The 24,472-nt window shown below is 40.9% G+C and overlaps 4 protein-coding genes, 1 long non-coding RNA gene and 2 other non-coding genes across 7 annotated transcripts in view; 2 read left to right on the top strand and 5 right to left on the bottom strand.

The window, feature by feature from the left end:
• Positions 1-5,918, bottom strand: part of LOC115821358 (membrane-associated guanylate kinase, WW and PDZ domain-containing protein 1-like) — a 40,306-nt gene extending 34,388 nt beyond the window's left edge. Inside the window, exon 1 of the mRNA XM_030785183.1 lies at positions 5,836-5,918. Coding sequence (XP_030641043.1) covers positions 5,836-5,918 — 83 coding nt within the window. The remainder of the gene's footprint in view (positions 1-5,835) is intronic.
• Positions 5,919-8,009: 2,091 nt separating this feature from the next.
• On the top strand, positions 8,010-14,961 carry gpkow (G patch domain and KOW motifs). Its single transcript, XM_030785184.1, has 11 exons — positions 8,010-8,203; positions 8,677-8,843; positions 9,106-9,245; positions 10,676-10,782; positions 11,907-12,114; positions 12,512-12,644; positions 13,264-13,471; positions 13,778-13,901; positions 14,115-14,184; positions 14,401-14,486; positions 14,773-14,961. Exons 1-11 carry the CDS (start codon positions 8,010-8,012, stop codon positions 14,899-14,901), a joined length of 1,566 nt encoding a protein of 521 aa, XP_030641044.1. The 3' UTR covers positions 14,902-14,961.
• A 772-nt stretch (positions 14,962-15,733) lies between these two features.
• pqbp1 (polyglutamine binding protein 1) lies at positions 15,734-17,890 on the bottom strand. Its single transcript, XM_030784833.1, has 7 exons — positions 17,838-17,890; positions 17,424-17,490; positions 17,190-17,301; positions 16,829-16,929; positions 16,479-16,673; positions 16,186-16,249; positions 15,734-16,056 (listed from the first exon to the last, which is right to left on the bottom strand). The coding sequence occupies exons 2-7, from the start codon at positions 17,488-17,490 to the stop codon at positions 15,897-15,899; spliced, it is 699 nt and encodes a 232-aa protein (XP_030640693.1). The 5' UTR covers positions 17,838-17,890; the 3' UTR covers positions 15,734-15,896.
• A 1,300-nt stretch (positions 17,891-19,190) lies between these two features.
• On the bottom strand, positions 19,191-20,127 carry LOC115821308 (uncharacterized). Its single transcript, XR_004025580.1, has 4 exons — positions 19,957-20,127; positions 19,675-19,717; positions 19,472-19,506; positions 19,191-19,247 (listed from the first exon to the last, which is right to left on the bottom strand). It is a non-coding gene; the product is annotated as an uncharacterized LOC115821308 (long non-coding RNA).
• LOC115821921 (small nucleolar RNA SNORD65) lies at positions 19,328-19,402 on the bottom strand. The gene has a single exon (XR_004025609.1). It is a non-coding gene; the product is annotated as a small nucleolar RNA SNORD65 (small nucleolar RNA).
• Positions 19,795-19,870, bottom strand: LOC115821913 (small nucleolar RNA SNORD49). Its single transcript, XR_004025602.1, has one exon. It is a non-coding gene; the product is annotated as a small nucleolar RNA SNORD49 (small nucleolar RNA).
• Positions 20,128-20,312: 185 nt separating the features above from the next.
• Positions 20,313-24,049, top strand: timm17b (translocase of inner mitochondrial membrane 17 homolog B (yeast)). The gene is made up of 6 exons (XM_030784624.1): positions 20,313-20,338; positions 20,822-20,921; positions 21,011-21,074; positions 21,526-21,654; positions 22,879-22,989; positions 23,115-24,049. Exons 1-6 carry the CDS (start codon positions 20,313-20,315, stop codon positions 23,201-23,203), a joined length of 519 nt encoding a protein of 172 aa, XP_030640484.1. The 3' UTR covers positions 23,204-24,049.
• Positions 24,050-24,472: the final 423 nt, after the last annotated feature.

The raw sequence follows: 24,472 nt of genomic DNA on the forward strand, positions 1-24,472 counted from the left end.
ATTTCCTGATTCAAATGATGTTTTCTTTTCAACCAAAATTCTTGCTGCTGAGATACCAGACACCGGCTTTTTGAACAGAGACAAAAAGGAACATCACACTGAAAAACACAAGAAGCTGGAAGATAAGATGAAACAGGCCTACTAATTCCATAGATTTATTCTAAAAGGAGGGATAAAAAACATACTATATATCATCGGAAGGCTGTACTTATATAAGTATAGATCCGCACTATAACAAAATCATCCGATATTGAAAGTGCTGACCTTAAGGTCAGGAGAAAGCTGACCACTACATATCCATTTTCACATCCTTCCTCCGTCCCAGCCATCGCCTCTGATTCCTCGTTCCGTCGCGCTCTCCAGCCAGTGTAATTTCATACAGGCCGAGAGACAAACAGTCCGTCACGGGCTCCAGGATCGCCTTTTCTCCTTCCTTAATGTCTAACCTCCAGCGGGAACTATTTTTAGGCGACAGCATTTATTCCTGTAACACCCATAACCCTTTATTTAGGAGGATATGAGAAGCTTACGCTTTAGGCTATTTATTATTTGTGAATAAGAACGGACTCGTGAGATTATCAGATTTATTCATACTGAGGAGAGCTGGGAGGGAATAAACTGGGGGTGATCCCTGCTGAATTTGTTACGACTTTCGCTCACGTCTACAATACTTCTGGTTCTGTACGTTACTAGATGTCAGCTCCTTTGGGTTCTCTGGATTAATTGTACAGAGGCCTGGGAAATTCATTAATCTGTAAGATTACCTGCACCCGTCACTGGAAATTAAAATAATAATAACTGAGTTCTCCGTGCATTAGCCTACGTTGTATATTGTATGAAAGTAAAAACTGAAAGCCAAAGTGCTTTGAGAAGTGGTTTCAAATAACGGACAAATTGTGATCCAGGAGCATTGTAGTCTCACAATGAACTGTAATCGTAACAGAAGACGATTTATTTGGTTGCTTGTCTCTCAAGTGAGAGTAAATTGAAAAGAAAATGCCGCTTGGAGGGCGCACTAAAGTCCTGTTTCATGATAGCTTAATTTCACACCTAATTTCAGTGCACGCTCTTATTCAGTACTGCTTTGAAAAGACATTGGCTGCGTAGCAGCTATCCTCTACATGAACCGCGTGGATCGTAAATGGCTTTTTTTACAATGAGAGCTAATGAGTTCATTTATGCATTCAGGGAAGCGAGCGGATCCCGAGTCAGGGTGTTACAGAGGACAAAAGCATGGTCTGTGTACACAATGGAGTGTGCAAGTCATTAAGGACCTTGAAGAGATGGGTGTAAGCAAAATGCCTCAATTAAGACTGTACCTAATTGAATTCCACAGCTTAGCTGTCCTACAGGGCCTACAGCATGTGATTAGAGCGTGTGTGTGTGTGTGGGAGAGAGAGAGAGAGAGAGAGAGAGAGAGAAGGAGAGGGGCAGAGGTCTAGCTTGACACTGACAAACCCAAACAGACTGAAAGGAGATTTTTTTTAATCTAAGCGTGTCTTTAGAGCCATCCATCCGACAGCTTAGAGCAAAAAAAAAAAAAAAAAAAAAAAAACCAGCCAAGGGCATCAACCCCCCCGCTTGATCCACGTCGGAAAGCGTGGGCGGATCCTTCATCCTAACAGGTGTTAATTCTGTCACGCATATTCACTCGTCACACCACGCTTAATTATCTCCCTCGTCCTCCCTTGTCGTTAAAACACGGCACCTGATATTAAGTGCCAATAATTCCAATGCATCTTCATTTAATTGCTATTCAGATTAAGCTAAAACAACCCCGCACTCACCCGTAACACTGGGAAAGGATATGACCTCACAGAGTGTGAGAACAGAGTGGCTGTGACATGGACGTCATTTGGTGTTTCTTACAAGCTGTGGGTACAAGCCGTTGATGAGGGCTATGACATCTCTCTGATCAGTCAGTCACTCCGTAACGTTACGGATACTGTGAATCGTTCATTCATCTCTGGAGCTCTGCTTTTTGTTCATTTGGGTCATGATTACAGGCGAAAACCGGAAAGATCTGAAGCATTTCATCACGAGATACTTTAAGAAACCGCTGTGAGGTCAAGCAAAGCTACTAAGAAAAAAAAAAGTCGTTTTGTTCTGTAAAAGTAACTTAGTTTTTTCCTTCCTCATAATCCGGCATGCTCTCACAAAATTGCCCTTTATTTTAACATTCTGTCTCATCCGACCTCATCCAATTATCCAAACGTGAATTAAATTGCAGTGAATTATACTTCATGTGCTTAATCCACTTGGTTGTTTCAACCTGTGTTTGGGCAGTGAAACACCCTCCTTTCCTTGTCCTAACCTGTGTTTGACTACTCTGACCCTAATCTTGTGTCATCCTCTCATGGGTGGTACTGGAAATCAGCCAAACTGAGCATCTTCAATTACCCATGACCTATAATCTGTCAGTGCACACACAGACCACACACATGCACTGAATATATGTAAGGGTATGGCATTTGTATAGGGCTGTTGTCATTAAGCACTTAAAATCTTTCTGGTTCAACAAGGCTGCCTATCATGGTGTTTGTTAAAACTATCTGATGCTCCTTTATTTCTAAAACTAGGCCAGTGGAGTGCCACACACACACACACACACACACACACACACACACACACAATAGACAGCCGTTGCAGATTTAAAAAAAATAAAAGATTAAACGCTTGTGGGATAAAAAAAAACCCCACAAAATTACTTTCCCAGAAACACAACCGACACAAACACACACCCGTATACACATATACACGTGCACACATGCAAACACTCCCCCACATAAACAGACAGACACACACACACACTCATATGGCTTCATACCCATGAGAAAAGCCTAAAACAGTATGAGGTTCAGATAAACATAAAGTTACTGCACAACATATTCAGTTGTACATCATGAATTACACGGATATTCCCAAAATTTTAATCTCAGGTTTGTAATCCCATGTGCACAAACAATATAACAGAGTCCTCTCTCAATCCAGTCTGCATTTACTCCATCTACTACTAGAGTAAGGGTGCCAACTTTGCACTTATGGAAATGATTTCTCGCAACAGCAACAACAACAAAAAAAAAAGACACAGTTACAAATGCTATGAAGTCGCAGACAAACGCGAGACTGACAGCATATGCTGTGTCAAAGTCAGGTCCATTCTATTACTCTGAGTCTTGTTTCTGTTAAGGCTCGAAGCATGAAATCAATGATGACTTCTTGAGAGTGAAAGATACCAGATAATTAAAGGGCAGTAAAGAGCAAGAACGTCTAAATGGGCCGACAATTGATAGAGAAAATTCCCGAAGACGACGAGATCGTAAAGAAAGACAGATGGGGAGGTTTAGAAAGTGACAATGAACAAAAAAAAAAAAAAAAGACAGGAAGTGATTAGAAATTTAAAGGTGAGAAGCTAAACGTAGAAGGAAAAGATGAGGTAAATTATATTATATCAATTATTAATATGAGATCAACAAAGAGCAAACGGGACTCGGGTGGTACTAGCACGGCATGAGTGACAAGAGGAACACAAAAAGAGAGAGAGAGAGAGAGAGAGAGAGAGAGAGAGAGAGAGAGAAAGCAAGAAAGGGATAGATGGACAGAGAGATGAAGGAGGGAAAAGAGTTTGGCCCGTGGTTCCCATGTGCTCCTTTAGGTCACAGTGCGGTAACCCGAGTGGGAGCGCGATTATGCTGAATCAGACGCCATGGCTGAAGGTGACCCTCACTCTCTCCCTCTCCCTCTCTCCCCCTCTCTCCCTCCCTCTTTCCCTTCATTTCTCCCCTCCCCTCCCCTCCCCTCTTCACCACCTGATATTGATCCCACATCTCTCCTCCTGACCACAGTCTCAGCTCTGCCTCTTGCTCAAGGCTACGTGCAATTCTTTCCCTCTTGTAACAATTTTACAGCTGCGCGCTTATTTCATACGGAGCTATCAATAACCATCCAGCGGGTCAAATTTATCACTGTGTTATTTCTTATTCACTGTTGTAGCCACCATCTGACATGTCAGGGCCCATTTGGTGCAGATAATGAAGAGACATGAGGAACAATACAGCATACTGACTCACTGGGTAAATACTCAAAAACAAACAACAATAAAACAACTCAGCCGTTCACATCGTGTGCCAGACGTCTTCTTCTTCAAAAAAAAAAAAACGCATGCTCCTCTGCCGCGTCTCATTAATCTGCTATCAGGAAATCTATCAATTTACGACAGCTGTTACCAAACAATTTCAATACGTACCGTAACTATTGCAACCCGTTACAAATGCGATACCTTAGATGTTCGTGCATCATTTTAATGTGCAGTTCCTTAGGTTCATAACTTATTCAAATCACAATACATGGTCTGTTTATAACCAGAGAAAATGATATGCAAATACTGACTAAACCAAATGCCTTCAGACCATTACCCCAAAGTCAGCGTTCAGTACATAAGGTTAAGGTGTACAGATGGAGAGAAGTCTGTGTTAGGCTGCTCTGCTCTATCAAGGGTAAACTGTGATATTACTCTACTGTCTCTCCCTCCTTCATAACACCTTAAAACATCACCTTGAATATGAACGCTAAGGTGTATGCCTTGCATATAATCAGGCAATTAACAACCAAGCCAGAAATTACAACATGGACATCTTCATGAGGACACACAGTAAGAAGGGAATCATAATTTTTTTCTTTAGGCAATGTTCAATTCTATGATAAACCTCATGAAGATCAAATTATGATTATAGTGAGATAACTTCACACAGATAAGGATGGATTTGCTTGGATTTGGTTCAATAATAAAGTGGAGAGTGACATATGATTAAAGGAACAGAGAGGACAAAAAGAGAGAGGGAGGTTACTCGTGCACGTATACAGTCATACACATACACACACACACAAGCACACACATTGTACAAAACCAGGTCTATTGATGAAAGATGCATTCTCCTCCTAGATTTCAGAGACAGCAGGTGAGAGAAGGCACAATTAGCACTGGTTCTCTTTCTCATACTTAATTAATGATTCATAACTGAAGTATAACCTTGACTGATCCCAGAGCCAACAGCACAGCACAGTGTGAAGTCAGGGTCACAGCATCCATCACTTCAAAACAGGCTCAGGACAAGACACACCCTGAACACACACACACACACACACACACACTCACACACAAACTTACATACACTGGAGCAGACACAGCAAAAGCCATGACAAAACATTGACACTAACATGCACACAGCTATCTAACAGTGGCAAAATTTCTCTAAGATTTGTTGGGGGAAAAAAAAAAAACCTTCACCCAAAGACATTCCTAAATTAGCCCAATCAAAGAAACTGTGAAGCAGAGTAACTGACAACAGATTGCTGATATATACACAAACATGTCACACACAAAACAAGCCACCCACACCAACTCAAAGTGCCAGTCTGTGTGAAGTTATACCTTTGAACATTACAATGCTGATGTTCAAAGTGCTGTCAGTACAACCTAAAAATAAAATGAAGGTAACAACAGAAAAGGCTAGTCTACTACAAAAATATCCCCCCAAAAAACATCTATATTTATAATACATCATTATTTTTAGCTAGTCTTTAAAACAGTCCAGCAAGTGTTATCATTCAGGTAGAGTTTCAAATCTGACACCTTAATACTTTTTTACGCAAAGACAAGAGATTAAACCTCAAGTTAAAAGTACTGGACTTGAAAGAACTTAAATATCTATTTCTTTGACCGCAGCCAACTCAACAGTAAACAGTAGTTATCTACCCCTATAATCTCGCGCCCACATTCTGTGACGCTCACGTTGTCACTCTCTCACAGTCCCAATATTTGCGGAAAATACTGACCTGCATTGGCGCTGACATACACACATTCTTTTCAAGCAGTTGAGCCGTTCAAAGAAAATGCGTTTAAACACGTCTATATACATTGACCCGACCGAAACTTGACCCAAACGGTCCCAAAGAAACAGGGCGAAAATGTTAACCAGAAGACACTTTTCCCACAGTAAGGTTAACCAAAATAGTTACAATCAGGATAGGCGATAACCGTTGTTGCGAAAGGCATATAATTAAATTACTTTGAGTATGATTAATATTTGCAAATCGAAAGACAGGCGCAGATGAGATGCGCACACCAGGCTATGTGTTTGGACACTGTGTTGCAACCAGAGGGATGCTCTACAGCTGAGCACGGGACCAGTGATGATCCGAGAGAAGAAAAAAAAACGATGAGATGAAAAAAAAGGGAAATCTGTCAGCGCGCTCGGACTTCGCAAAACGCAGTTTGAAATCCATCACTCTGTTACTATTGTGATGTACTTTAGAAAAACAAAGCTAGAGGAATGTTGATTTTTTTTTTAACTTTGATATGAGCACAAATTATTAATCACGCGCAAGCTCGTTTTACGTTGTGTGATAGAGTGACTTCTACATAACGACAGATGCATGGCACTTGCGGACAGTTCCAGTTTTTGGTGTAAATCTTACCTTCATAGTGTTTGTTCCCTCCTCAGCATATTTTCCCTGTTCCCGCTGTCCAGTGAGTTTGATTTTCTTAATAAGTGTCGATTAACCCGATTAAGCGATTTTCCTACGGAAGGTTACCTCTCAAGACTCTGTAACCTACACACGGCGACGTTATTGATTTTAGTGTAAGTAGGCTATTGTATCACGGGTGTAGCCTACGGCCGCGGCGTCAGCCAGCAAGCAAAGTAGACAACCCACAACGGGTCCGCATGACACCGGTCCAAATCTTATTTCACTACGGCGGAGTGCTATACCATACACCTATCCCGGGCAACGGGGAACAAACGGTGATAAGAATAAGGAGCGACAGGGGGAGGGGGGTGCAAAGAGATGGGAGGGAAAGAAATAAGGCAAAAGAACCGCCCATGGTGTAAACGCATTGGGTACTTTGCCAATTTTGCTGGAGTGTTGCATTACACAAATTAGAAAGAAAAACTGACAATACGGTGAAATGTGAGTGGGAGGGTGACATCGAAAAGAAAGTCTGTGTAATTTATATTCTCGTTCGTTGTGTTGTGAGCCATGTGCCATAATCAGTAAATGGTTAAGAAACTTTAGCGGGCCCCCGTACAGAAAAGGGGAGCCAGAGCCCAAATCGTAAAACAAATAGCAATTAGGACTAATTCTTCAATGAATTACTTAAATGCTGAAGATGATTTCGAAGTTTATTTTTTCTTTTGACTGTCACATATCTGATGTGATAATACTGACTGTGTTACTTTATAAATAAACAGTCCTGTTGCTGCTTCTCTCTGAGCCCGTTATCCAAGTTTCCGGTCTTTGCGTGGAGATCCTTAAAGAAAATTCAGTTGAGATTGGCTATTTCAGTTTCAATTCAGTATGAAAATTTATTGAGAGGGATGTTTCTGCATATGGTGATCGAATCCAACTGGCAGTGTAATTATCCTTATAGGTTGCAGATAGTGTCTCATATGGAGCAAAGCAGATTAACGGTGATCGGGAAAAACATTTAAATAAACTTTCTTTTGAAATCCCTCTCTAAGTTTTGTTTTCAAAACGAAGGAAAGTCTACCTCACGGTCAGCTAAAAATGGGGAAAATTGAAGTTCTTAAAATGTCTTTTTAAAAAGTAAGTACTGTGACAGCATATGATAGGTTCGCGTAAATGCGAGAAGGAATATTGCTGAACGTAATATTATTGGACTCTGATGACATCTTTTCGCCTTTTTGTGTAGCATCAACAGGCCATATTATACACACGCTCTCCAGTTTTTTTAAAGCAGACTGCGTTGGTAAGTAGACCACAAATGTACAAGATAACACATAACAGGGTTTTTGAAATAGTATTTAGGTTTCTTTTCGGTCCATGAATTCATGTGCATCCCACTACAATATACACAGATGCTTGTATTCTGGGAAATGTATTTCTCTGTTGCGCAGCGGTTGAAGTTGCTGTGTACGAGAATCACAGCCTCGTAAGACTTCATTATCCAAAAGACCTTGCGCTTCAATACGCAACAATACATATCAAACATGTCGTCGATGGAGGCTCAACAGGAACGCCAAGATAACGTTGAGGTCTCTCAGGGAAAAATACCTGAACATGTCTGTGACAACAAAGCAGGACCAATTTCATTTGGTTTTAGTAAAACGTTAAACAAGGTTAAATCAGGGAAAGTAGAAGAACGGGACTATTTAATTGAAGTCGAAGGAAAAGAACTGAAAAGGTTAGCCACACCATAGCTAACGTGCTCTGCTAGCTAGCTAGCTAAATTACCCGGCTGGGAAATGTCTTTGTCATTAATCTCTCCATTAATTATGTGTTATTACAGCCATATAAGATGTACTGATTTCAAAAATTTAAAAAGTGATAAAAAGTACATGTATGTACAGGTCATTGATCTAGTTGGGTGAAAATGTTTTGCCCTGTTGCAACAAGCTGGCTAACCTGTCTTTACAGATTCAGCAGTATGACAGCCGGCAGTTAAATGCACGGCCTTCGAGACCTCTTCACGTACAACAATTTAACTGTTTGTTGAAATTAAACTATTTAACTCTTAAAATGTAGTTGACTTGTCCATGTTCACATTGTACTGGTTATATTAGGTCGTACCCTAGCGGACCTACTTATTCGGAGCTAATCTATATAGTATGTCTTCTAAAACTTGGAACTGACTTGTTTTCCTTTGCTCTCTTGTAGTACCAAACCTGTTGAGAAACCTAAAGAACTGATCATTCCTCTGATCAATAAGAACCGTTGGTATAGACCTGATGGCGTCAAACAGGGTGAAAAAGAGGATAACTCGAAATTTCCTCTAGAGGAGCAGGATTCCGTCGAATCTCAGGCAGTCAGAGAACTCATTGAAGGTGTGTGTGTGTTTAAGCTGGGATTCTTTTCAGCTATATAAAATAGAATAATGACTGGCTGGTTTTGAGTGATTTTAAACTCACCGAAGTTATGCGGAATAGCCTGTGAATTTTGGTGGTTTGAAATGATCAAGTGTCAATTTTTTTGGAAGGTAATCATATCTTGCACAACATTTCTATCCAAACACTGTTAAAACACATTTAAAGTGTGAACACAGCTCACTCTAACCTTTATGATATGTGACTGTGCTTTGATTCCCAGAGTCCCAGAGACAGCTGGAGCAATGGAAGAATGGGCCACAGTCAGACCCCAACTTAGCCATTCCTTTGCTGATGCAGAATCAAGTACCAAAGGGCTTTGAGGATGGAGACCGGGTCAGAGTGGACCTCCGTCCAGAGTCGGTAAGTCTTGATTGTGGCAGACCGGTAGTTTTTAAGTGGTGCATGAGCGAGAGAAGGCTTTGGAATCACTGGAGTGTAGATCGGTCTAAATAAGGGAGTCAGAACATTAACTGTGGAGATTGCCCGGTACTCTGTGAGTTTGCTGGTTTTCACTGGTGCTTGAGCTTGAGGCAAATCAAGGGCTGCAGCTGATTGGTGGAGACACAAAGGATGTCATGTGGACTCACTGCTTAACAGAGCACAAACTTTTAGCCTTTTAACTGATAGGAATGTCTTAATCCCTACCGAGACACAAATCTTCCAACGCTATCTGATGAATAGTAACCCATTCATTACAACTATACTTTATCACACATCAAAATACAAATTATTGTGAGAAAGAAATAAAAAAAAATGTCAGATATTCTGAAGTGTTTTTGTTGTGTAGTTAATTATAGTTGCGATTAATTTGTGAGGTCATGTGTTGGTAGCATTTTGAAGTCTTTTTTTTTTTTTTTTGAAGTCGTGCTAATGAGCATTTCTGTGTTGTAACTGGTCCTGCCATCTGCATAGTGCTGTGTCAGCAGGGCAGCCCAAGAGCATTTCTAACATACAGCCAACCAATTACCCTTAAATAAAATGTGTATGGAGTGTTACGCTGTGTGTGTGTGTGTGTGTGCGCGCGCGTACGCGTGTGTGTGGGTGTACGTGCGTGTGTGTGGGTGTACGTATGTGTATGTGTGTGTGTGTGTGTGTGTCCATCCTAATGAATTACGAGTGATGTAGTACCTCCCTGCCAGATCTGAAGTGCTAAGTCAGCATAATTTCTCTCCCTCCCATCTGTATAAAACTGCGGATACAGTCCCACCTTATTCCTCCCCTGCCCCAGTGTGTCAGCCAGTTAAAACTGCAGCAGTGCCCTGGAGCAAGGTGCTTCCCCCTTAGATGGCATAGCTCTTAGCCCTACATCACACCTTTACCCTCAGTTAACTTAAAAAACTGCAGTGATGCTTTAAAGAAACTGTGTTTTTACATGAGTCAAGTGGAGAAGCACACGTCATCACATAGCCGGACCACACAGAAAGGATGTGAAAAGACCTGGCTCCCATAGGACAGCTTAGGGAAGAAGTGTGGTCGTTTTTACATGTCAGTTGGACTTCAGCGGACAGATTTCTGTTTGGATGCCTTTCATAGCTTTCTTTGCCTGTTGAATTAACAGATTATCATGTAGGCTGAGTAACTTTTAGTTCTAGCTGGTTGTTTTCTAGCCTGTGGTGTCTCTTGTTTTATAATACCTCTCTGTGGAACTGAGCTGAGTCTGAGAACATTAATTATCACCTCCTCAGGTCGCTCAGCAAGTGTTTCTGTGTGTGTGTGCGCTGTTTATGTGCTTGTGTGTGTGTGTGTGTAAGAAAGCATGTGAAAGGGTACGTAACGAGTGTCTGTATCAGTCCACAGAGGCGGACTACGACCAGGTTCCAGTGGAGGCTTATGGGATGGCTATGCTGAAGGGAATGGGCTGGAAGGAAGGGGAGGGCATTGGACGTACCTTCAAACAGTAAGCATCTTCCCCTATTACCATACCTCCACTCACATCTAATGCTTTTATTCAGCTTGGTCTTGCTGGGAGGTTTGTCAGAGAATAACCAGTATGGTCTTGGCTCAGGGGCAGTTGTGGATAGTTGCAGGATAGTTATTTAGTACATGACAGTTACAGGTAGAAGAGTCATGGCTATTTTTTCTGGTCTTAAAGTTTTGTTTTTTTTAACAATGGAAATAAATACATTTTTTACATATACTCAGCTGTTATACATACTAACCCCCTGTTGTGTGACTGTGGTACTTAAAGAAACATGCAAGTAGAAAATGTTCTGGCCAGGGTAATAGTTTTTTTTTTTTTTTTAAAAATACAACAGCACCATTCTGCTTGTCAAAATCATCACCACCATCATCATCATCTTCTTCCTCTTCATCGTCATCAAATAGTCTTTTTTTTTTTTTTTAAACAAATGAATGGCATCTCTGTTCGAGCAGCAGCTCTGTGTGCCTTTTCTTCTCTCTTTCCACTTCTTCATCATCTGTGTCTACCGTCCTCTTTATGTGAGCACAGATTAGCCGCTTTTAAGGCTGGTTTAGCTGTTAAGGCTTTTCAAGCCTTTTTTTTTTTTTTTCCCCTCCACTCATCCTTTTGGGATGTGAACTCTATTAATGCCGCTGGCTTGTAGCCTGACTATAGTTTTTTTTTTTTCTCATCTTTCTATGACATATGTTGACGCAATCCCCCGCATTTCACATTGAAACCTTGGATTATCTCACTGAGAAAGGCCAGTAATGATAGGAGATTACGTTTTTATATATCACAAAATGCAGTGAAGAATCAAATCAGCATAACAGTCGAATCTTGCTGCTTCAAGTCCACACTTTTTTTTTAATCTGGTGTACTTAAAGCCCATCTGTCTACTCACTCGCTCACTCACTCACTCAAACAAATGCACTGGTTTGGTCTCTGCTACTGGAAACCATCGGACAAACGTTAATGTCAGTCCCCATCTATCTTTTTCCACCTACTCGCTTTCCTCTGTACTTATGCGAATGTGCTTTGCTTTCTTTGGTTTGGTTGTAATCTCTCATCAGTCGGACTAACGCAGAGATTATAATCCGGTCAATCTATCTCTCTCATAGAGATGTGAAGCCTATTGAACACCAGGTGAGGCCTAAAGGTCTGGGCCTGGGAGCCGACCGCTCGGCCATCAAAGACCTGGAGCCTAGTCGTCCCAGACGGCCTCCTAAACCCGGAGAGGAGAGGGGGAAGGACGAGGAGGCCCTGGTACTGGGCCCCGGGGGGTTTGCGCTGGTTCAGTCTGGGGCCCACAAGGACCTGTATGGGAAGGTCAGCAGTGTCCTTTTGTACTGGCATCTCCTTACTGTCATGCCACGTCACAATGTTCACCTATTTCCATTTGGCTTTTTTGTTTTTGTTTTTTGTTTATATATATTCATATATATATATATATATATGTGTGTGTGTGTATATATATATATATATATATATATGTGTGTGTGTGTGTGTGTGTGTGTATATATATATGTAGGCAGGACATTTTAAGCTCTGGCTCAGATACACTATTACATTGTCTGTTTATGGATGTGTATAAAAAAACTTATCTTCCAGTAAATTTAAAATTGTATGTTAAATGATTTTTTATATAGATGTTCTGTTACATAGCTTCGATATAAAAAGGGGAAAACCATTTGGAAGGAAAGCAAATGTTACTTCTCTCTCACAGATAGAGGGGGTGGATCCAGACAATGCCAGGGTTGTGCTGAAGCTTGCCATCGGAAGCAAGACCGTAACCATCAGCCAACACTCTCTGAAGCTGGTACCCCGTAAGGAGTACGAAAAATACAGCAAAGACCTCAGTAAGCCCGGCCCTCTTTCTTTTCCAAATATAAACACACTCACCTCTCGCTGGCCTTAGTTCTTCTTCTCCGGTACTTAACTGTAAACTATCTCAGCCTTGCACTTTGGAGGGAGTGAATCATCAGAAAATGTATGAAATAGATCTGTTGACTGAAGTAGGTTTTAGTTTTTGCCAGTCTTTATCTTGCTGAAACTACTTCTGCTGTCTCAGTACCTGCATTACCAATAGTACCAGAACATTCTAGAAAAGTGTGAAGGGGACAACAGAGCAAGGTCAGACTGGCCGTGTTAGCTAGACTGATGACAAGTGCTGTTTTTAAGAACTGGCTCTATTTTGATGGACGACATTTGATCTCCTGGGACAATGTGAGCCTCTCTGACTGTCGTTTCAACCCCAAACAGCTTAGCTTGGGGCCTTTATTTTATGTAATCACACGCACACAGTCACTCAATGTGAAATGAATAAAGACAAACCGGTGAATTTTCAGAAAATCAGCGAATACTAACTTTTTGCGTGTTTGTGACACTTCAGTGGTTTCTGTGTAGGAGCGGAAATGAAAATATTCATCTGTGTTCTGTCACTTCGTCTCAACGTAAACCCTTCCGTTTATCTACCAGGTCGCCTCAGCAAGGCCCACAAAGAAAAAGAGAAGGAGAAAGAAAGAGAAAGAGAAAAAGAACGGGAACAGCAGAGACGGGAGGAGAAGGAACAGAGAGTAAACGGCAGGGATGATAGACACTCCGACAGAAAAAAAGACCGAGACAGAGACTACAACAGAGAAAAGGAACAAAGGAAGCGAAAACACCGAGAATCCAGTCAGGAAAGGTAGGCCGTCTGACATTTCAAATATCAGGAGAGGCAGGCTATCTGACATTTCAAACAGAGGCCAATTAAAACGGGAAAATGTTGCAGAGAGCGCACATATGGTTTGCACTGTGCGGAGTCAAAACCGCTATGATTGACGCTGCGGTCCCGCGTTTTTGCCCCGAGTCCGTTTTCGTACAACACTCTTAGCACTCAACCACAGCTTCTAATGTGGAACCTCCCTTTCCTTCTCTCTCTCACACTCTCTCTCGCTCACTCCTTCACACTTTCTCTCTCACTCACTCTCTCACACTTTCATTCTCTCAGAGAGAAACCTCTTCCAGCGAAAGAGTCCAGACCTTCTCCTCCTGTTCCGTCCTGGCTACAGAGAGACCTGAGAGTCCGCTTCATAGACAAAGCTTTTAAAGGAGGCAAATACTACAACTCTAAGGTACCAGCTCCAGTGCCGCCAGCTTTACTATTGCCCTTATGATCAAAGCTACATTTCCACAGTCATCTGTCATTATGCCATGTGCAGTATATGGAATGTACACAGTCGTGCACTGAATTGAAGAGCACATCTCAGCATTTGATAACCATTTGTGTTTCTAATGTAACTGTTTTGCCTGTGAATCCACATAAATGAACCTTTTTTTCCCCATAGATGAGGGTTGAAGACGTCCTAACCCCACACACTTGCGTGTGTCGCACGGAGGAAGGCAGGCTGCTGGATGGTGAGTACTGGATCTTAACCAGCTCTCTCCACACAATACACACATCATATACACTGTTATCCTGTCCACACACAACGACATTAACACTATACCGCAGTGCCAAGAATTACACTCCTCATCTGAATCCTCTTAGACATTAGAATTTCACAGACGCAATGTGAATCCAGAACACGCAACACTTCTCTTTCCTGAACCCCTTCTTGTCCTCCTATGCAGATGTGAAGCAGGGTATGCTGGAGACAATTGTGCCCAAGAGTGACTCAGATTCCATCATGGTCGTGCTGGGAGAGCACAGAGGACTGGTATGTAGAACAGTTTATCAGTAGCTCTCTGACTCGACCTGCCCGTCAAGATCAGACGTCAGCAAGCGTTTGATGGAGTCGCTGAGCGCGTCTCCCGATGTGTTGATTTCGAGCTGTTACGAAGCTTTTGAATGTTCTCGGTATCGACAGTTACGATCTACGTAGTGTTGGAACTGATATAGTGTTGAATGAATTTACACCCCGGCTGCCTGCAGAGCCGTCACGGCAAAGTCACACGCGCGAGTTTGAGCCGAGTGGTTTGATTCTGTCCCGTCTCGTCTCGCAGGTGGGCCGTATTCTGAAACGAGATCGGGAAAAGTGCCGTGCCATGGTTCAGCTTGATCGATATGAGGAGAAGGTCTTCACGCTGGATTATGACTCTATCTGCCATTACGTGGGTGGAGAGGACCTCTGAAAAATGACCCTGTGTCTTTCAGGGTTTCTGCTAGCCAGTCCCCCCCCACCCCCCTCACCTTTATCAACTACAATCCTACTTCCCCCGCCCCCCCCCCCCTTCTTCATGACTGCCTCTCAGAGTAGTCTAGCTGACTATTTTTTAAATGTTGTCTTTGTGCTGCAAGAACATAAACTTTGATGTTAATTTTTATAATAAAAACATGAAGCCAAAACTAGTGTACCTGATTATTTGTCATGAAACTACAGAGAGAACTGCTATTTCAGAATCATACGTGATTTATATCGTTTAATTTTGTCATATTATGTATTCTTTCCGTACGCAGCTGTCAATTTAGTTCACTGTTACAAAAGTTTAATTTTCCAGGAAATTTCAAAACAGTTCTGTCAGTATCTTCCAAAATGTTCGGTTCAATTCAACAGAACTTTTTTTTTTCCATTTCCCAGTTACAAATATATAGCACACATATTTACAAATGCACTGAAGTCTAAATGTTACACAAACCTTAAAAAACTGAATAAGAAATTTCCAAATGAAGTTCAAGAAAACAATCAAATTCAACTAGCTGAACAAACCCTTCAGGTAAGCATCTTGTTTTAACACAGGAAATAAAGATTTAAACTATGAGGATAAAAAATGCCTTTGTATGAGGTCTTCAACTGGACGTACGATTTGAACAAAAACTCCCATGAAAATTGTTATGTGGCCATTCACAAAGCTTACATGAAAGGTATTATTCACTGTATTGGTTACATCAGGGGTGTCTTTAAACATTCGGATCAGCTCATGAAAACACAAGCTGTTCATTTTTTTTTTTTCCACTTTGCTTCACGTTATCCACTAAGACACCTGCTAGTCGCCCTTATGAATAAATTATTCTAGCACGTGTCATCACAGGAAGGAAGAAACTGCCCTAAAGACTTGATGAAGGGCTAGGTGACGGTACCAAAATGATGACGTTTGGTAATAGCAGTGGCTGGATGCCCTGTGTTTGTTCACTCGTCTTCCTCCAGTCGTTTTGTGAGCTCCGCGTTGGCCCTAAGCACGGCCCCTGGGCTGGGATAAGGTCTCTGCTGGAACAGGGGCCCTGCTGCTGTTGTGTCTGCTCCGGTCTTGGCTTCATTCCGCTTGGGAAGACCAGTGGACCACGAACCCCTGTGGGCAGAGGAGTTACGCATGTTATTGTAGTTGAAGCCCTTAGTTAAAGCCCAATTAGTGAAAGGTCTCTGAGAATAAGTATGCATCACAAGAGGAGGTGAGTAAATGTCACAGAAACAGAATTACCTTGGAGCATCTGAGTAAGCACTCGGATCCATAGGATCCATCTCCTCTTGCTTTCGGTCTCTGCCTACAAGAGTAAAACAAAATTTGGTGCTCTTGTAAACTCATCTCAGATATTTGAAAAACAAAGCACTTAAGTACTGTTCTTTATAATAAAACTGATACAGCATAATTTTGCATAAACATATATGCAGAATTATCAGAGAATAGATTTCGAGTCAAATTTACTTTCAAATAGAAAATTAGAACCAGGAACTGTGGATATGACTAAATGGATTTTCAAGGCAAACCTTTACCTCTCTTTGATTTGTTGTACGGGCCAATGTCTTCTCTCCTCTGCATCCATCTGTCTCTGTCCCTGTCTCTGTCCCTGCCTTCATCCCGATCTCGATCCCTTTCCCGTTCTCTCTCTCTATCCCTGTCTCTTTCACGCTCCCGCTCTCTTTCCAGTTTCTCAAAGTGAACATCTCCTCTGTCATCTCCAGTCTCTCCTGTGCAGAACAATGTTGATACATAAAAACACACTGTGTCATGGGAGTCACACCAACTGTTATACCCGATATAAAAGAGCATTGTGATAACAGAATGATTGTTTTTTCTTCTTCTTATAACGTCAGGTACGAGAACACTTCTCCGTCAGGCTTACCCCTTTGTTTCTTGGCGGCCTTGGTAATGACAGCACCAGGCTCATTTGGGGATAACCAGGATACTAAATCAGTTTCCACATTCCAGTAGTATGGCAGACCACTAAGAACAGAAACGGAAGCTTCCTGTCACTGTTGTTCACAACTCTTGACAGTTCTCAGACATTTTATGTGGAAGACTAATTATCTCATTTCAGGATACTGCGTATTAATAAACAGATCTAATAAGTTGAGAGAGTGAACAGAGAACTAGGGTATGAAATTAAATCTACAGGTTTAATCACCAAAAGTCTTCAAAAAAAGAAAAAAAAAAAAACAGTAAAGAAAAAGTAACAGTGAGAAAACAGTAGCTAAGCAACTTACCAGCTGGGATCGAACACTTTGTACCAATTAGGCGGCAAGTTTTCGAGCCTTGTAGCTTCATAGTCTACGTTGTTGTCATCATAATCTTCAGCAATGATTTCCTCCTCTGCTTCTGCAGAAAAACAAACAAACAAACAAACCATCACATATTAACACACAGAAACTGGAAAAAAAAACTGACATGTTTATTGTACGACAACATATAACGTAACATCTGCGGCCTTGGCATCTTACCATGTTCGGACTGTTTGAGGATCCCTCTCTTAGCAAGCCGGGCTTGCAGGGCTGGGGGCAGAGGCATCTAAGGAAACAGTTAATGCGTCGTGAGTAAGAAACTGGTGCAACAATGGTCGAAACTTCATCGGAAAAGTTTCATGAATATATTGCTGAAAATAACAACCTGAATGAACAACCTATAACTAGAAAATGACTGGGTTATCTACGTATCAACCTGTTTCCAAAACTGGATCTCATTAGACAGCCATGAGTTAGCTACCCTTGTTTGGCTAATTGCATACCAAGTTACAGAAGCCTGGAACCATGAGCCGATTAAATGGCGGCTCTTATTAACAGTATCAAAAACAAGTGTGCTAATTATTTCGTGTGGTAAAGGAGAAGAAGACATCAGATGGATAGAATTTTATTTACCTCGAGTGATTACTAGCCACTAACGTTTCATTCAATCGCTAAACAACTCGTCGCATGGTGATGACGTCATGCATACCCAGGGACAGGATTTCGTACTCTCCACGAGAGAGCGCAAACTACAGGCTTCAGTGAATTTGCCATACATTGCAACAAGTAGATCCACGATTTAGCCAGACTTATAAATGGCTTCACAGATTTCCCGCTCCATAGAAAAGACTTGCATTGAAAAGGAGGAATACTGACAAAAGAAATAAACAGTCACGGGCATATTCTGACTGACAGAGACATGTGTTGATTTTGTGATATAGCGAAACCAACCCTTTATTAGTATTTTATTTATTTATTCACGTTGCTGGTTATACTTTAGGGGATGGTATAAGATTTATAAGATCTGTTTACACCAATGTGTATAATTGCCTTCTAAATAAAATGTTGATAATATTTGGGGGTGGGGGGGGGGGTTACAAAGACTGTTATTTGAGTTAGAATATTAGAGAACCAAGGTAAATCAGATTCATCTTGGAATTTTACTGACAATGAAATGTTGAGTTCTGTTTCAAACCGTTTTCCAAAATTTTGAAACCATATATACTTAGGCCCATTTCACAACTGCCACTTGTTGCAAAACACATGCTCTAGCTACTTGTCCTAATTAAGGTTTCATTTTGAAAAAATGCATATTCACAAACATGGATCTCTCTTCAAGCTACATCATGTCAGCTACCATGTGGTCCAGTAGTCTTCCTCGGTACCCTTAAGGGACTGTAGTATAAATATTAAGGTGTACAGTAGGTTTAAGAGGTGATTGGAGCGGTGTGTGCGCTAATACTTAACCACGCGATAGACAAATTGTTTGCCAGAATGAGTTACGAGAGCTGGCGTGAGTTTCCCGCTCTGCGGATTTTGACATCCTCCCCTCTTAAGCCAAGCTGCTGATGGGTATGCAGTGAGGAAAGACGTGCCCAGATGTATTCAAACTAATTCACATTTGCATTTCTCACATTACAGATTGATTACTGTACCATAATGGTCCTATATACGAAGTGCAACATTTACAGCATGGGGGTGGGGGGAAAAGAAATCCACACACTGGAGGGGTACAATCTCATTCTTTATTAAATTTTAAAAATGATTCATCAACACACATTTTCAAACTGACTCGAGGGAAACAAAACCCACACACGGGATACACATACTCCACATCATGGCAGTTATTGACCTACATTGTTCCAAATATGCAAGATTAAACAATCAAATATTAAGATTCCACATTTAACAAATTCCAACACGCTACAAACGAAACACTTACGTGGACCAAAAAATAAATCGACTTTATTTAGCAACTGATGTTCAAAAAGACCCTTGCCCTGCAGACAATCAGGTAAATACCTCGTCAGAAGCTTGTCTCACCTGAAAAGCAAAGAAAAGCCTTTTTAGCTACAGTCATCCCAAACCAACATTTAAGTCATGTTAGCAGTTTATGTATGCAATTTCAGAAAACCGAGGATCACCACTGAACAATCTGCCGGTAATTCCAGCTATTTTCAGTTTGGTTTTCATCATAGTCTGCTACAGCACAAGTCGAACAGTAGGTGCTTGCTATAAGACACAGTCAGCGTTAAAATATGACTCACCTTAAAGTGCACTGCATTATGCCCATCCAGAAATCCTAAAAAGAAAGGGGACAATAGGTTAGCATAGTCAATCAGAGCCAGACAAAGCCACGTGTTCACGGCGGTCAGGAAACCAACTATCGCCACTGAACAATCTGCAGCCGTTTTCATTTTGTTTCATCGGTACACAACATTCCAAAAACTGCTGTTAATTTAGCATTTACCTCGACACCTTCATCCGGATTGAAGACCTACAGGACCCAGACGCTGTATCAAAACAAAACGAGATGGTTAGTTATTGCTGCAAGATTTACAAAACACGTGATAACAGTGCCTGCTTTGTCGCTCAGGCATAGGTATAATAAAGTCGTCAGTTATCGCATAAGACGGCACTTCCTATTCCAGGTTTTCATCAGAGACAAAGCAGTCCGATAAAATCAAGCAACAATCTTTGAAAGGTTTGCTTCAAATGGTGAATATTCAGAATAACTTAGTAAGGTTCCTACCTCGGGTGGGTCCATCAGACCACGTGCTCTGCAAAAAACTGCAACGTTACCATCAAGGTAGTTTCAGTCTAAAACTAGAACTTGGACAAAAACTGAAGCAAATTTAGTACATATTGTACGTTCGATGTAAACTTAGAGCGTTCTCTAGCTAATAGTTTGCCCACAAGCTTCGACTTCCTACGTCCACGACCCAAGTCGGAAAGACCTCGCAACGGCTGTCGCTCCTTTTTCTACAAGCGGGAGAATGACGTTCTACTCAAATGCCGTCGACTAAATAATACGAACCACACAATTCTCACTTAAGGAAACTTCTGTCCGGGAAAGATTGCGTCATGTTTTGATGACAACAAATTATCATGGAGGAATATGCCCGAGAACCTTGGTAAAGTGCATTTATTCCAAAAAGTCTTTAGAAAGAACTGTTCATGTTGTGTATTCTCTTTTATTGTTAGTGGGCTGGGCAACTGTATTGTCTTCTTATGTTATCAATCTGCAATCCGGCGCTACATCAATTCCTTTGACCTCGGTTTAAAAATAATCTGCTATTATCTTGTCTAGTGCCTGAATGCCATCAGTGTACCATTTATTGTTCGATGGCATTAACACATTTCAAATGTTTTCAACCAGTCTATATTATTTTACGTTGGTGTTCTCACTTTAAATCTGCTCTTGCGAGGTCTGTCGAGTTATTTTGTCCTAATAGAGTAATCATGTGTCTTTCATTATCCATTCTGGAGCTTTTTTTGTTTTTGTACTAGCCACAAGTATTTGTACTATGTTGTAAGTACTGCATAGGATGTAGTTTTCAGTGGCCCCTTTATTTAAAATTACTTTTCTTATTCCATTTTGAATCTCCTCTTCCCAGTCCCTGGAGAATAGTAGATGATTGTGGGGGTGCCTTTACTATGGGGGCCATTGGTGGAGGGGTCTTTCAGTCTGTCAAAGGCTTTCGAAATGCTCCTGTGGTGAGTTTCATTGATATGATGGAGATGGGTTTATAATTGTAAGTACTGCCAATTTGGAAGGAAGTTGACTGTGTGCGTCTGTATGTCAGGGTGTACGGCATAGACTGAAGGGTAGTGCCAATGCTGTGAGAATAAGAGCGCCACAGATTGGTGGTAAGTTTTCTTTATTATGTTTTTTATGTTTTTGCCTTTTGTCCTCGTGTTTTTTTTTGTTTTGGTTTTTTTTGTCTTGTGGAATCACAGTGTCACATTATATGGGCAGAAAAGGGCTTGACCTAAATTCTTAGTTTGTTTAGGATGACAAAAGTTTTACCAGATGCAATATTCATCATCTTGTGGCCGGTGCACTGTACTGTCATCTTTATGAAATATTGCATCATTTAGACCATATAAATGTATTCTCCTCAGTATTAAACACATGGGTGATGTTTATGTACTGCTAGAGCTGACTGTGGTTGGGCTGTCAGGACTGCTTGCTTCTCTCAGTATTTGCACCATCCAAGTCACCCATGGATACCAATTGTATTACATTATATTACATTGTATTATATTATGATATATTATGTAAATTATAAGACGAGTGAGCACAGTGTGTATTTTTCAGGTAGTTTTGCAGTATGGGGTGGGCTGTTCTCCACCATAGACTGTGGTTTGGTTCGTCTAAGAGGGAAAGAGGACCCATGGAACTCCATCACCAGCGGAGCCATGACAGGGGCAATACTGGCGGCTCGCAGTAAGTGTGTTACAGGAACCCTGCCCTCCAACCCACCACCGCTAAAATCCCTTTCTTTGGTTCAGCAAGGAACTTTTAAACGAATGTAGTTTTTATACTGAGCACACTGGAAATACTGTGCTACTGCCCTTTACTTTCAGCTGTGTTTTGAGTTTCATTGGAACCTGTCTTTCTCCTCAAAGTCTCTGTGTTTCATTGCATTTTTCCATGTTTAGTAATTACTATGGCATACAATGTTGTGTGTAATGTATTTGAGACAATTAATCAAAGAAATTACCGCATCATTTTTAAAGCACTTGTTGTCATTGTTGTGACATCATTCACAATGGTAGTGTAATTGATTGTGAGGTCACTTTCATTCCGAGATCACTCTCAGTAGAATTTATTGAAGGTTGTGATGGCGCATATTGCGACATCACTTTTTACTGTCATAGCATTCTATTGCTTATTGTAGTAGATTGTTATGTGAGTTATTCATGGATCATTGGAGCAGAAGACACTGAGTTAGATGATTAGGTCATAAAGGGAAGTGAAACCGTCTCTGGAGCCTTAAAGTTTATTGGTGTCATTCAAGTGTTCTTTTAAAATATGCCACTATTTGTTGTTTTTTTTTTCTTAGACTTAATTGTCAAGTTGCCTTTTTTTTTTTTTTTACTGATATTACGCAGGTCGTCCTAAAAATGTAAATGCTTATCCTTCATGTTCTTTGTAGGTTTTGAGAAAAAAGAGAAGTTGAAATATATTCCAAAATAGCTCCCATCACAGGACTGGTATTTTCAGTTCATACTACCCTGGACAGTACAGTATTTCCCAGTTAGACGATAATGTTATTACACAATCCCATAAAAAGAAAATCCATGCACAACAACAACATACCTTAAGCCTTTATATATTAGAGTTTTATAATTTAATAAATACAAAGATGTGTTATTTTTTATTTTACTCTTAGAATTACATGGGATATATTAGATGCTATTTGGTTACACACAGATTTTTGTCAGAGTTTTCTGAAAGAGATATAAATGGTTACATGTGATTGTTTAGACACAGAAGTCCCCACCGTTCAGAAAAACTCTTTAGAATACAGAAATGAAACTGCAGATTAATATATGTGGCTGGGTAGATTATCTGTGTTTACACAGTGTTCCTCTTTTATCATCTCTCCTGCATCACTGAGTAGCTGATTGTGGTGGTTCAGACGAAACATGTGTTTGGCTCTCTCAGGTGGACCCCTGGCAATGGTTGGCTCTGCCATGATGGGGGGCATTCTTTTGGCACTCATCGAGGGATTTGGGATCCTTCTCACCAGATACACAGCGCAACAGTTCCAGAACCGTGAGTGAAACATTAGGAAAGACTGACTTGGGGGAACCTTTTGTTCTCAATATTCATTGAAAGGAAAGCTCTTTGGGTTTTTATCGTGCGTGCACTGATACTCAATCCCATCTCTTCCATTTTAGCAAGTCCATTTGTGGAGGACCCGAACCAGTTACCTCCAAAGGACGGAGACCAAGGACAGGGGAGTCGTGGATATGGACAATATCAGTAGAGACACCATGCTGCTGTTTGGATTATAATACAACCAGTGAAAGCAAAGAGAAGGAGCAGTTAGATACTAGCATCTTCCTGCACAGGTCTTGGAGTGAAAGTGGAGGTTTGGAGAGACTGACTTAGATATTCCTGAATTAGATGAAATACGGTATTGAACCTCAGGGGCAGATTGTGAGTGATTTGTATTATTTATGTGTGATATTGTAGTGTATATGTCACTGTTTCTTCTTACTGAACAATGAGGTTATAGCAGCATTTGTACCCTAAGACTTTCTCTTTACAAAAACATGACACAGTGTCATTCAGTCAAATTATTTTTGTAATTTACATAACGAGTTATGTTGTCATGTGTCGACATTGAATAAGCACCCACTCAGAGGATAGCTCAAGCATTCAAACTTGAGGGTGTGTGGGTGTGAATGTGTATTTTTGAGTGTCCTGTTGTGCAAACTGATGAGGCAAAGCTAAAGCATGCACACCGTTTCTTGAACTGTTTCTGTAATGCTGGAAAATGAATAATTAATGGAGTTATATAGTTTACTATTCATAACCATCACTACTCATTTTGTATGACCTACGACTTACCCCGTTCTCTGTCATAGCTATGAGATCACATCACCAGCAGATGTTTACACAGTACTGTCAGTTTGGTCACTGATTCATTTCTGTATTCCATCAACAAAGCCTTTTCCTATTTTTGCTGAGTTTAGAATTCAGATTATTGTTCATCGACACTTCTCCCGCTATCTGTCGTTGTTCCAAGTTTGTTTTTTTCCCATTAAAATGCCACTTTAGTTACTGTGAAGGACAAAACAACATCAGCTTTACTGACAATCTGAGATTGAACATGAATGTGTCTGAGCGTTTTTAAACTGACTCATTTATATCCCAACCCCCCTCCCCCCCAGCCCCCGCCCCCAAAGCACTTTCCTGCTCTTCCCTTGTCTCATTCTTCTTCCGTCAAGAGAGAGGGGAGTAAACGTGAGGGCTTAATTTAAGATTAATGTATGTAAACGTGTAGTTCTTTTTTATTATTATTTATTGCACAAAAGAGAGAAAGAGCGTTAATATTGAAATAAAGTATTTTGTGAGTGATTTCTCCGTATCAGTATTCTGAATTTATTGTCTGGTGGTGTATGATTGCATTCATGGATCAATATTAAGTCCAGTCATGGCAATTACTAAAATACAGCTACTGAAGCAAGTATTCATTTCAGTGGTGACTCAGTCCCATTACAATTTCTCCTTTGCAATCTCAGTAACGCAA

Source organism: Chanos chanos, chromosome 9 (assembly GCF_902362185.1).
Source record: "Chanos chanos chromosome 9, fChaCha1.1, whole genome shotgun sequence".
NCBI classification, from domain to species: Eukaryota; Metazoa; Chordata; class Actinopteri; order Gonorynchiformes; family Chanidae; genus Chanos; species Chanos chanos.

Bases quoted from the DNA above. Each gene is read 5' to 3' on its own strand.
- gpkow (XM_030785184.1), top strand. From the start codon at position 8,010: ATGTCGTCGATGGAGGCTCAACAGGAACGCCAAGATAACGTTGAGGTC. The intron at 9,246-10,675 runs GTAAGTCTTGAT...TGTCTGTATCAG, and splicing joins TGGACCTCCGTCCAGAGTCG to TCCACAGAGGCGGACTACGA. The intron at 13,472-13,777 runs GTAGGCCGTCTG...TCATTCTCTCAG, and splicing joins CGAGAATCCAGTCAGGAAAG to AGAGAAACCTCTTCCAGCGA.
- pqbp1 (XM_030784833.1), bottom strand. From the start codon at position 17,490: ATGCCTCTGCCCCCAGCCCTGCAAGCCCGGCTTGCTAAGAGAGGGATC. The intron at 17,302-17,423 runs GTAAGATGCCAA...GTTTTTCTGCAG, and splicing joins CCTCAAACAGTCCGAACATG to AAGCAGAGGAGGAAATCATT. The intron at 16,057-16,185 runs GTAATTCTGTTT...CTCTGCCCACAG, and splicing joins GCTTACTCAGATGCTCCAAG to GGGTTCGTGGTCCACTGGTC.
- timm17b (XM_030784624.1), top strand. From the start codon at position 20,313: ATGGAGGAATATGCCCGAGAACCTTG. The intron at 20,922-21,010 runs GTGAGTTTCATT...TCTGTATGTCAG, and splicing joins GCTTTCGAAATGCTCCTGTG to GGTGTACGGCATAGACTGAA. The intron at 22,990-23,114 runs GTGAGTGAAACA...CTTCCATTTTAG, and splicing joins AGCGCAACAGTTCCAGAACC to CAAGTCCATTTGTGGAGGAC.